General features: G+C 39.3%; 1 protein-coding gene across 1 annotated transcript; it reads left to right on the forward strand.

Annotated features, from left to right (window-relative positions):
* The first annotated feature begins 97 nt into the window (after window positions 1-97).
* LOC139469166 (centromere protein X-like) lies at window positions 98-11,231 on the forward strand. The gene is made up of 6 exons (XM_071251301.1): window positions 98-133; window positions 753-804; window positions 2,134-2,187; window positions 3,859-3,890; window positions 6,678-6,734; window positions 10,978-11,231. Exons 1-6 carry the CDS (start codon window positions 104-106, stop codon window positions 10,990-10,992), a joined length of 240 nt encoding a protein of 79 aa, XP_071107402.1. The 5' UTR covers window positions 98-103; the 3' UTR covers window positions 10,993-11,231.
* Window positions 11,232-12,450: the final 1,219 nt, after the last annotated feature.

Genomic DNA, 12,450 nt, shown 5'->3' on the forward strand with positions numbered 1-12,450 from the left:
AAATATGTTCCATCAAAGTTATATATTGACGCGAGCGTTGCATATTTGAATGCGAAACAAAATTCAAGATTTACTGATACATTGATTTTCTGTTTACAGAAAAATGGCGGGTAACGGCGCGGCTTTCAAGCAGGTGCGCGTCAACAATTCGATCTATATTTGATCAACATGATGAATGGCAATGTTACCAGCTGGTTACTCGCAGGGCTAAGTAGACAGCTAGTCATCAGTGTGCTATACCCTATTTATAAGACCCCAATATATCGCTGTGCTATTGATAGGTCCGTGATTGAAGCTAATATTACATTTCATTCATTACAATCATTTCATGCCCCTGATTACCACAAGCTCTTCTTTAGAATCAAGGGATCTAAATCTGGCTAAGACTTCCCCCTGTATCCCCCGCAAAACATATATAACTAAAAGGTTTCAGCGGCAATACATACACATACATCTTTTGAAAGGGGGAAATGGGCGGAAGTCTTTCCCACAAGTCTCTGTGGCCTTGTCATTCCAATAATGTTAAGAATAAAATTAAAGATTATTGGTGTTCCAGAAACTCCTTTGATTCAAATACTCACTACTATTGCAGTTAACCTTAAGGACCCTCAGAAAAGAGTAGCCAAACAAATAGTTTATTGTAATTACTATTATTATTATTATTATCATCATCATCATAGCAAGTCTGGAAATTTGCACAAGATATCAAGCCTGCTGGTGTCATGTTTATATTGACATCATTTTATGTTTAGAAAACGGTGCAGACTATCCTCCAAAAGAATTTCAAAGATGAGAAGACAAAAGGTAGGTTTAGATATGGACTCCATCAACGTACCTACAGCGTATAGGGTCATTGTTGATGGTGAAGGAAGGGCCAGAAAGTTTATGTAGGCTTCTGTGGAGGGAACTGACAGATCACTCAAAACAAAGAAGTTTAGAAACGAGACAAACAAATAACCTGGGCGTCATGATGTACACTTGTCTGGGGAATGTGATCTGTAAGCACATGACATGCAGGGAGTGATGTGTCACGGCATTCCATTACTCTTGTTTACTGTATTTATAGTCTTTATCTAATGAATTCACAGCAATACCTCAATGGATTACAAAGCTACCAACCAAAAAATATGCATAAAATTCATGACTCCCTTGATAAACATTTTTGATGAAAAAATCCTCATCAAATGTTTTCACCCAAACATCTGTAAAGCAAGATGTGATGGTGAAATGGGGTTTAACATCATGTCCAAGATTACTGCACTTATGTAGCGACGTGCATGCATGTATGTGTGTGTGGCTGATGCGATTTATAGTGCTAGCCACCTGAGAAACCATACAGCAGTTTAACATGAAAACCCCACTCAGACACAGTATACTGACTCCGAGCCAACCATGCCGTGTTTTAACCTCTAAATGCCGAGCGCCGGACACAGTAAGAACAAGGACTATCTTTTAATGTCTTTTGGTATGACGTGGCTGGGGATCGAATCCACGGGGAATCCTCTCTCCGAGCAGGCTCTCTACCACCTGACCACGGAGGCGGTCAGTAAACCAGGAAATAAAAAAAGGACTGATGTGGGACTGGTTCCATTTGTCTGATCAGTCTTGCTTTCAAATTTGTTGCCTCTAACAGTTATTATTTTCATCCTCTACAAACAAAGTATTATTTGAATTATTTTCCCTGTGTTTTAGGCTGGCTTTCTTTAAAGACAAAGGACACAAATTGAACATAACTTGCTTACCAGTACTGCCAATAATAATTTTGCAATGAAATGACAACTTGACAAACGACAAACTCTGTTGTTTTTCACCAAAATAATATCCTAAGAAGAGCCCCATATTTCTTATTTTGAGAGCGCCCTTGGCGCTTATCATGTCGAATACGGTATTATAATTCAAGTTCCAGCCTCGACATGAAAAAAGCAGTCTCAGTTAGTGCTAGGATATACAGGAGATAAAAACTTGTAGCAAAAAGATGATTTCGTATGACTAGTTTCAGGAAATGGAATGCAGTGAGAATTCACTAAGTTTTTTTCTTCTCTTGCTTTCTCCATGTATCAGTTTTCATATGGACAGTAATTGTCACGCTTCCTCAACATACTCGGTCAATTTGTTCCAATTGTTTTCCTTCAGTGAACTCGGATGCCCTTGTGCTGGTTGGGGAAGTTCTGCGAGTTTTTGTGGCAGGTAAATCATATTAAATTTAATTACTGACTTTATCCTGTCGGTCAGTAATACTAGGTTAGATAGCCTGAGACTAGTTGACAATAAAAAAAATCCAGGGATGGTAGTCTTCAATAACTTTTAACATTTGAGGGCTAGTTTTTCATGTTTTAGCTTTATGATACGAAATTTGAGATAAAAAATCACCAGACATGTTTATTTACCGTTTAAATAGTATTGATTGTTCTGCTAGGCATTGTTTTATATCTAGGGATTAAGATTACCTTGTGTATTTTCTCGTAAACTAAGCCGGAAACAGCAATCAGCTGTACACAAGTTTTCTTGGAATCGACCGGTGATTCGGTCAAGACACACCCAATGATATAACTTTATAGGATTTTTAATGCAAGGATCGGCAACAATTGTATCTGAAACTATTTTATTTATCAGGAATAATATATTCCATTATTTTCTTAATTATATGCAGCCTTTACTAAACATATTTAAAATAATAATAACCCTAAGCGAAGCAGCTGATCGCTATTCCCGGGAATTTTTTTTTACATGGAACATGTCTGACCAGTCACCGTCAAGGCTCACGCGCACGGGATCACGTGAGCGCGAGAATTTCATGTTGACATAGAATCGTCAAACAAACACAAATATGACTTTTAACGAGTCAAAGTATGTCATTTATGATATATGTATCCATTCTCTGTCAACTAAAGTTCGTTTCAAGGCGTCAATAGCGGTATTCTGACCGTGGTTGCTGTTAATAATGGTGAGTTGTGCGATCTTCCGATCGCTTCACACACGATTTCGCCGAAATTAATAAAAACAATATTATAAGGAATTTTGAATAAAATTAATAAAGTAAGTTACAAACATAAGTCCAGAAATACAAAGAACACTTTTATAGACAGACAGTGTAATTACATAATTATTTTGTGTACTTCAGTATGGATTTGTTGACATGGTATTTCCAGTGTTTCGTGCTCACGGTAATGTCTTTCCATGGGGGAAAAAAACATCCAAACTCATAATTCATGTATAATGCGCACCCCCTTCTACACAGCTGTGTTTTTTCGAAAAAAAGTGTGCACTATACTCAAGAAAATATGGTAAATCAATCTGGCAGTACCAGCCACAAAATGATTTTTTCAGCAAAAATGGTCCTTCAATAACATACATTTATATCTGTTTGTTTGAATATATTATTGATGCTAAAATAGATAGAATTATCATTAAACCGCCCGCATGTTATCAGAAAGGAGCGGGCCACTGTAACTTGATAATGCCCTCATATTGCTTGATAGCGTGCCATTATCACGCCCGTTGTTAGGTGACGTCATAGTATAGGGATAGGTGACGTCACATTCCTTAGTGACGTCATCTGGTTTGTTCTATGCCGCTTCCTTATTTGTTAAAGTGGGTCAGTGACATTCGTGTTGATTGCAATAAATGTTTCAAAACCAATATTGTTGTTCCTTTTTATTTGATAACAAATTCCATCCATTTTTGCTGTAATAACAGTAACGCTATTTTTCAGGGCATCATCATTTGCAGAAACCCCCGTCTTTTCAACTGCCCTCCTTCGTCGGGCAGTCAATGGAAGACTTCAGGCTTCTGCAAATAATATTGCCCTGAAAAATAGCGTTACCCTGATAATAGTTAAAACTCTCTCTCTTTCTTCAGAAGCAGCCTCAAGGGCAGCAAGTCAGGCCAAGGTCAGTAGTGGTTTCCCATGGAAACTTGAGCCACGGAGAACACACAATCACTACTATCATAATCGTGGCTAGTTATTCAAACATGCCAATCATTTTTTTTCTGGTTGATGCATAACTTTTATTTATAATTGATCGCTTGTCATTAGTATCAATAGCATGGCTTGTCATGCTTATTATCCCCTGCTGAAACAGTGTTTTGCGGATAATAGATAAACAGGCTCTGTCCATCCATCACATTTCATTTCCAGAGCATAACTCATTAACCCATTGACTGTTCCTGTTCTGCATGAAACATGTATACACATCAGGCATGCACTGAACTGGATCCTTTTGCTTTTCACAAAGTTGTAGAATTACCTACCCTAATTAAGAACCCTACACCCATTTGAACCTAGGGGGCACAGGTGGCCCTATCGTCTAAGGTGCCGCGATTCGCTGTGCAGAGTTGCGTCCCTTGGGCGTGCAAGAAACCTATGATTGTGGGTTCGAATCCTGGTTCGCCCCGATTATAATTCTAGGTTTGTCAGCGCCATACCCGTGCTCGTAGGTTTTACCGAAGTCAAGTGGTAAACAGCCGAGAACCTGATCACTTCGGGCTTTCCTCCCACATTAAGCTGACATGCCGTGATATACATGTAAATGGAATAATGTTAAAAGCAGCGTTAAACCCAACTCAATCACTCATTTGAACCTAACTCATAAATTGTTCCATATTTCTTTATGAAACTTTGCGTACACTTCATGCTCTGAACTGATGCCTTTTGTGCTATTCAGGATTTTATTAACTGTTTTTGCATGTTCAAGGAAACAAGATGGACTTAGGTTTAAGTGAAGGTTGGGTTCATTTCTGAAGCGTAATTCTTTTAGTGTACAATTTTTCTTTGTGAAACTGTGTATGACCATCAAACAAGTGCAGGGGTTCAAAAATACCATAGCCTGACGACAGTGGCAAGTAAGGTTTAGACGTCGGGCGAGTAATGTAGTATTCTTGCATGCAAGTGGACAAGTAGAGAACACAAAATGAACTTGGTCAAGTTTCATGTGATCATGTTACGATATTTCATTGGCTAATATTTCCTAGTGTCAACCAAGGGGATTAATACACTTCGATGTGAGGCAGGTCAACAACGATAACCAGGCTTGTTTCATTCATAAATCGTAGTAACACTTCCATATATGGCACATGCTTCATGGAAATGGAATGACAGACAGATGACTACTATTCTTGGAATTTGTAACATGAGATAGGTCTCATGCTGACTTTTGAAGTTTTGTTAAGCCTAGCTTTGATGAAATATTTTATTTGAACATACAGTCACTGTCGAGGCTCACAAGCTCTCAATTGGGAAAACTTTGTTGACACATAAGTCAAACTTCAACAAATATGACTTTTAATGAGTGAAAGTATGGCATTTGTGATATATATATATGTGTCAGTGTAAAAACCTGAGTTTATTAAATATGTGAGTAAATATTTGGAGCCATGCGTGGTACCTAGAGCTATATTGAGTGGCGTAGTAATGAGGGAACACAGCTGTGATCCATACAACACAGTTCAGATATATTGACCCATGATAAATGTCTCTTGGTCACCAGGACTGCATGAGTTCTGAACACTGGCTCCCTTTAATACAGAAGAATAAATACTCAGGCTGAACAGAAGGCTGACAAATCATTGAAAAACATTCGAGAATGCACCACTTGTTAAGGTGTGGTGTTCTGGACAGCAGCACGTGGAGCACAGGTGGCATGCACAAATGTGTGCGGAGGTGAACTCTGTCCCTGGCCTTGTCACTTTATAGTCATGCTTGGTAGAGAGCAGCAAAGTTGCCGCCGATGGCTGCCTCTGACCAGAGACCATAAAATAGATTTAAATCTATTTTATGGTCTCTGCTCTGATAGTGTCAAATCAGGTCACAAGTGTATTATTTGTAAAGTCAAATAAGGACTTGAATAAAACCAAATAAGGGTTTTTCATAGTCAAATAAGGACTAAAACATTTGTCAAATAAAGACAAATCGTGGTAAGTAGTGATTTCAGAAATTGTTTTTTGAAATCGTGGGTTAATTCAAATATGGTGTAAATTTTGATTTCAGTTATTAAACAGACATTAACTTTAAGTTTTGTTGAGTTATTTTTAAGACTTCCACTGCGTATCACAGTGTAATGATCACTATTCAGTCAAATATTTTTCCATCTGGTTCGTTATAAACTTATATACACCATATATACAGCAAATGGCTTGGGCCAAAAAAACAGTTCATTATATCCGCCAGTCTGTTATAAGCGTGTTCGTTATAAACGTAGTTTACTGTATTTAAAATTCAATTTGTTCTATTACATTGTGAAGTTTTAAAGTTTGGTACAAGAAAGATTCAGAAACATAATTGTCCGATACTGGTCACTGGATAAACACACTGGGTTGGGGGATAATCATGTGTTGGATAATCATGTGTTGGATACATAGTCACGACTCATGTGTATATGTTTGAAATGTCTTCATAAAATTATGCCATTTTGGATTTTGCAAATTCATTGTCATACTATTTCTATGTACAAAACAGTACATGTGATTATGAGGGGCGGTCGAGTAGCCTAGTGGTTAAAGCATTCGCTCGTCACGCCGAAGACCAGGGTTCAATTCCCGACAAGGGTACAATGTGTGAAGCCCATTTCTGGTGTTCCCCGCCGTGATATTGCTGGAATATTGCTAAAAGCGGCGTAAAACCATACTCACTCACTCACTTATGATTATGACTTAACTTGATGAGCCTTCATTTTATTCAGAAAGATGCCTCAGACGAAGTGACAATTGATTACTTTGAGAAGATCCTGCCTCAGCTGGTAAGTGATGATAAATTAGACTGTGTCACTAGTAAGTGATGATAAATCAGACTGTCTCACTAGTAAGTGATGATAAAACAGACTGTCTCACTAGTATGTGATGGTAAATCAGATTGTCTTGCTAGGAAATGATGATAAATCAGATCATATCGCTAGTAAGTGATGTATTAATCAGATTGTCTCACTAGTAAGTGATGATAAATCAGATTGTCTCACTAATAAGTGATGGTTGGTTGGTTTGTTGTTTAACGCCGCACTCAGCAATATTCCAGCTATATGACGGCGGTCTGTAAATAATCGAGTCTGGACCAGACAATCCAGTGATTGTTATCATGAGCATCGATCCACGCAATTGGGATCGATGACATGTATCAACCAAGTCAGCGAGCCTGACCACCCGATCCCCTTAGTCGCCTTTTACGACAAGCATAGTCGCCTTTTACGGCAAGTATGGGTTGCTGAAGACCTATTCCAACCCGGAATCTTCACGGGTCCTAATAAGTGATGATAAATCAGACTGTTTCACTAGTTAGTGATGATAAATGAAATTGTCTCACTAGTCAGTGATGATAAATCATATTATCTCACTTGTAAGTGATGATAAATCAGATTATCTCACTTGTAAGTGATGGTATGTGATGATAAATGAAATTGTCTCACTAGTCAGTGATGATAAATCAGATTATCACTTGTAAGTGATGATAAATCAAATTGTCTCAGCTGGTAAGTGATGATAAATCAGATTGTCTCACTTGTAAGTGATGGTAAATCAGATTGTCTCACCAGTAAGTGATGATAAATCAGATTGTTTTCCTGGTAATTTATGATAAAACAAATTGTCTCTCTAGTCAATGATGATAAATCAGATTATCTCACTTGTAAGTGATGATAAATCAGATTATCTCACTTGTAAGTGATGATAAATCAGATTGTCTCACTTGTAAGTGATGGTAAATCAGATTGTCTCACCAGTAAGTGATGATAAATCAGATTGTTTTCCTGGTAATTTATGATAAATCAAATTGTCTCTCTAGTCAATGATGATAAATCAAATTATCTCACTTGCAAGTGATGATAAATCAGATTGTCTCACTTGTAAGTGATGATAAATCAGATTGTCTCACTTGTAAGTGATGATAAATCAGATTGTCTCAATAGTAACTAGTACCAGTAAGTTAATTCAGAAAAACATTCGTACTATAAAACTATCTGCTGAGGTTAGCCAGCTGACAGGTATGGGTTATAATGAGACGTCTATTGGTCAATCAGGTAGCTGGGTTCTTAATGCTCTCAATGCTACTGTTGTACCCATTTGACATCCACAAATGAAACAATAACTGTTTAACGGGTAGGCTGTGCGTATCATTTAAGATACGTGTGAAATGCATAAATACTCAGCTTACAAAATATCAAAACTTTCAGTAGTTTATTTAAAACCTCAAAAAGAAAACATCACAAGTTAAGAAAGTATCATCCAAATTTCCTGGCACATAACTACCAGAAACGGCCATTGTAGATTTTTGGCACTTCACGTTGAGCGGCATGCAGTCCGATATTTTCTTTATCATTTTATCATTTTTCACATTCAATCATAGTTTTTGTTAACGCAAAAAAAACGGTGTAGCTATTTCCGGAGAAAATGAAAATCTACTTAATTATGTGTACGTTCAATGGTGTACTTGATTTTATGTTATTGTTTGTAACTTAAAGACTCCAAACTCCTATGTTTTTATCAAAATGGATCATGTCAGTTTTGGTTGCCTTTATACTCAAGATTCGTATTGACAGAAAGTCTGTTTTGCTCGACAAACTACCCATTCGCCAGTGGGTCTTCGTGCACCTGATCGATCAGAAAAGCACCATTGTTCTTTCCACGTCATAACTCTTCCTTATATGGAATTATTAACTATGCCATGTTGTAACTTCGTGCATACACGTGTGTGTGTGTGTGTGTGTGGCTGCCTGTACTAGACCGGACTGATGCCGATTTATAGTGCTAGCCCACTGAGATACCATGCCGCAGTTTAACATGAATACTCCACTCAGACACAGTATACTGACTCCGAGCCGACCAGTCCTTGCTTTAACCCCTTAATGCCGAGCGCCAGACAGGGTAACAACATGTACTATCTTGGTATGACGCGGCCGGGGATCGAACCCCGGACCTTCCGCTTTCCGGGCAGACGCTCTACCACTAGACCACGGAGGCGGTCTCATATGGATCACAAAAGGTTATGACAGTATGTTTCGTTAGATACATAATACGTTTACAACTTTTGTGAAGTATATTTTGCAAACAATTCTAATACTTAACTAACTCTGTTAAGAATTATCCTGCCCACAATGACTTATTTATTAAGAGGAACGTCAAAAGCATGATCTCACCATCCATCCATATAGACACGTACAGGCTTCTTCTCCTCCGACATGGCAGTATTCCGTCTCTTCGGGCCGACAGCAGGTGTGTATGGGAGTGGTGGGCTAGCTGGAAGGATGCACAAGGCTGAGGTGTGCCGAGGTCATACTGACTTGTGTAAGCTTGATGTACAAGTCAAGTCATGTGTGTAGCTGTTATTCTTCCAAATCAGATATTCTGGCCAGGCTTCAAGTCATTGATATGCTGATGTATGCTTTATTTTAGATATGAGAGCAGAACATAACTTTATTGCATTTCATGGCAACGTAGGAAGTACATGACTGAATAGAATACTTGAACATGGCGCAACATGCATATACATGTATGTAGGTAGTACCGTATTCGACGTAATAAGCGCCCACGGCGATATTTGCTTTTCTACTGTTAAAGACGTTACTAACTATATAAGTATATAAATACTGGTTCTGACTTGAGATGTACAATAACCTGTGGTTATTGAAATGGGTACAATGTGAGACAACATCATATTCATCGAGGAGACATGATCTGTATCTCCTCTCTGGCTGGGATACAGTTCCATCATCCAACCTCAAAGGGGAGGCGATGATTGTGGCACCTGGTCCTGTGGTCCTGTGCACAGCGCACAGGTCACAAATCAGGTGAAGTTGAGCAACGTTGGTCTCAGAGAGTAGTTGGATGGGTGACCACGTTCAGCAGCTTGACTCCTGAGAGTTTCTAGGGCTTCGGTCCTGCCCCACACTGGTGTCTCCTAATCAAGTGACTTTGTTCGAAATGTGCCTCTGTTCGCCCAGCAGTGAGTGGGTACCCGGTAGGATGAGATGGAAATGTGGCTGTTAACCCTCTAGCGCCTCACAGGCAGCATGGGTTGTATACTCCCCATACTCAGATGATAATGAAAATCAAGTGCTCACTGATCTATTGACCGGGGTAATAATAGTGTAGCGCTTTGAGCATCCACTTGGTGAATGGAATCTGGTGCATTATAAATGCACTTATTGTTATTATTAAAAAGTAATATAATTAATCCATCTATTTCCAGGTAAAATATGAAAACATGGTTCCAGTTTCAACTTGATTTCATGACACTTTTTATTCTTTGTCATGACGTTTCAGAGCTGCTTCTTGATCCTCGTCATATTACATATAGCCATTGAATATTGTACTTCCTGTCTATTGTGTACTGCCTTTGTAGCGTATTTTCTTGAGTATAGTGCACACTTTTTCCCCAAGAGACACAGCTGTGTAGAGTGAGTAAGTGAGTGAGAATGGCTTAACATTGCTTTTTGCAATATTCCAGCAATATCACGGCGGGGGACACCAGAAATGGGTTTCAAACATTGTACCCATGTTGGGATTCGAACCCGGGTCTTCGGCGTGACAAGAGAACACTTTAACCACTAGGCTACCCGACCGCCCCCACAGCTGTGTAGCAGGGGGTGCACATTATACACGCCATAATGAGTTTTGATTATTTTTTTCCCTCAACACAAAGACATTACCGTGAGCACATAACACCAAAAATACCATGTCAACAAATCCGTACAGGAGTACACAATGTAATCTTGTAATTACACTGTCTTGTTATAAAAAGTGTTCATTGTATATCTGGTCTTATGTTTGTAACTTATTTCATTAAGTTTATTCAAAATTCCTTTTAATATTGTTTTAATTAATTTCAGCATTATACTTGGGTGCGCACTATACTCAAGAAAATATGGTAATTGTTGTGCAGTAATTTGTATTGATGAAGTTATTTCCTTGTACATAATTAAACACCTCTATATACTGTTACAAAGCAAGATTCAGTTGTAAGAGACTAAGAGTTCTGCATCTTTGTATTCACAGATGCTGGACATGTGACGTAGACAGTAAGGAGGCAGCCAGTGAAGTTACCATGGTTACCAAGTCTGATCAGCGTTTGCCAGAAGAATGCAGGGCATTCTCACAAAGACATCTCACGAATACTTACACTGTAACATGTATAATACAAGTGTTGAAAATATATGGTTTTCAGTTTTCAGTATGCATACCGTAGTTACAGTTGAGACGGGACAACATATTCACAAATTCCCATGTGTCGTTACTTATTCTTATTAAAAGTTTGTACAGTTTCTATCAGCTGTGGTGTCTTACTTTTAGTAAATAAAAAAAAACATTTTATATGATCCTTGAAATTGTCATTCTCTTTTTTTTACTGTCGATGCCAGCTCCCGAGGAGGAAGCACTACCCATCAGGGAAGCTAGCCTGTTAGTTAGGATACAGACTCAAGGGAGGCTGGCCTGTTGGACAGGATACAGACTCAAGGGAAGCCAGCCTGTTGGTCAGGATACAGACTCAAGGGAAGCTAGCCTGTTGGTTAGGATACAGACTCAAGGGAAGCCAGCCTGTTGGTCAGGATACAGACTCAAGGGAAGCTAGCCTGTTGGTTAGGATACAGACTCAAGGGAAGCTAGCCTGTTGGTTAGGATACAGACTCAAGGGAAGCCAGCCTGTTGGTTAGGATACAGACTCATGGGAAGTTAGCCTGTTAGTTAGGATACAGACTCAAGGGAAGCTAGCCTGTTGGTTAGGATACAGACTCAAGGGAAGCCAGCCTGTTGGTTAGGATACAGACTCAAGGGAAGCTAGCCTGTTGGTTAGGATACAGACTCATTGGAAGCTAGCCTGTTGGTCAGGATACAGACTCAAGGGAAGCTAGCCTGTTAGGATACAGACTCAAGGGAAGCTAGCCTGTTGGTCAGGATACAGACTCAAGGGAAGCTAGCCTGTTGGTTAGGATACAGACTCAAGGGAAGTTAGCCTGTTGGTTAGGATACAGACTCAAGGGAAGCTAGCCTGTTAGTTAGGATACAGACTCATGGGAGGCTAGCCTGTTAGTTAGGATACAGACTCAAGGGAAGCTAGCCCGTTAGTTAGGATACAGACTCAAGGGAAGCTAGCCTGTTAGGATACAGACTCAAGGGAAGCTAGCCTGTTGGTTAGGATACAGACTCAAGGGAAGCTATCCTGTTGGTTAGGATACAGACTCATGGGAAGCTAGCCTGTTAGGATACAGACTCAAGGGAAGCTAGCCTGTTAGGATACAGACTCAAGAGAAGCTAGCCTGTTAGTTAGGATACGGACTCATGGGAAGCTAGCCTGTTAGTTAGGATACAGACTCAAGAGAAGCTAGCCTGTTAGTTAGGATACAGACTCATGGGAAGCTAGCCTGTTGGTTAGGATACAGACTCATGGGAAGCTAGCCTGTTAGTTAGGATACAGACTCAAGGGAAGCTAGCCTGTTAGTTAGGATACAGACTCAAGGGAAGCTAGCCTGT

Source organism: Haliotis cracherodii, unplaced genomic scaffold (genome assembly GCF_022045235.1).
Source record: "Haliotis cracherodii isolate W230 unplaced genomic scaffold, xgHalCrac1.p SCAF_2, whole genome shotgun sequence".
Lineage (NCBI taxonomy): Eukaryota > Metazoa > Mollusca > Gastropoda > Lepetellida > Haliotidae > Haliotis > Haliotis cracherodii.

Coding starts and splice junctions, on each gene's coding strand:
- LOC139469166 (XM_071251301.1), top strand. CDS start 104: ATGGCGGGTAACGGCGCGGCTTTCAAGCAG. Junction 134..752: donor ACGGCGCGGCTTTCAAGCAG/GTGCGCGTCAAC, acceptor TTTTATGTTTAG/AAAACGGTGCAGACTATCCT. Junction 3,891..6,677: donor GGGCAGCAAGTCAGGCCAAG/GTCAGTAGTGGT, acceptor CATTTTATTCAG/AAAGATGCCTCAGACGAAGT.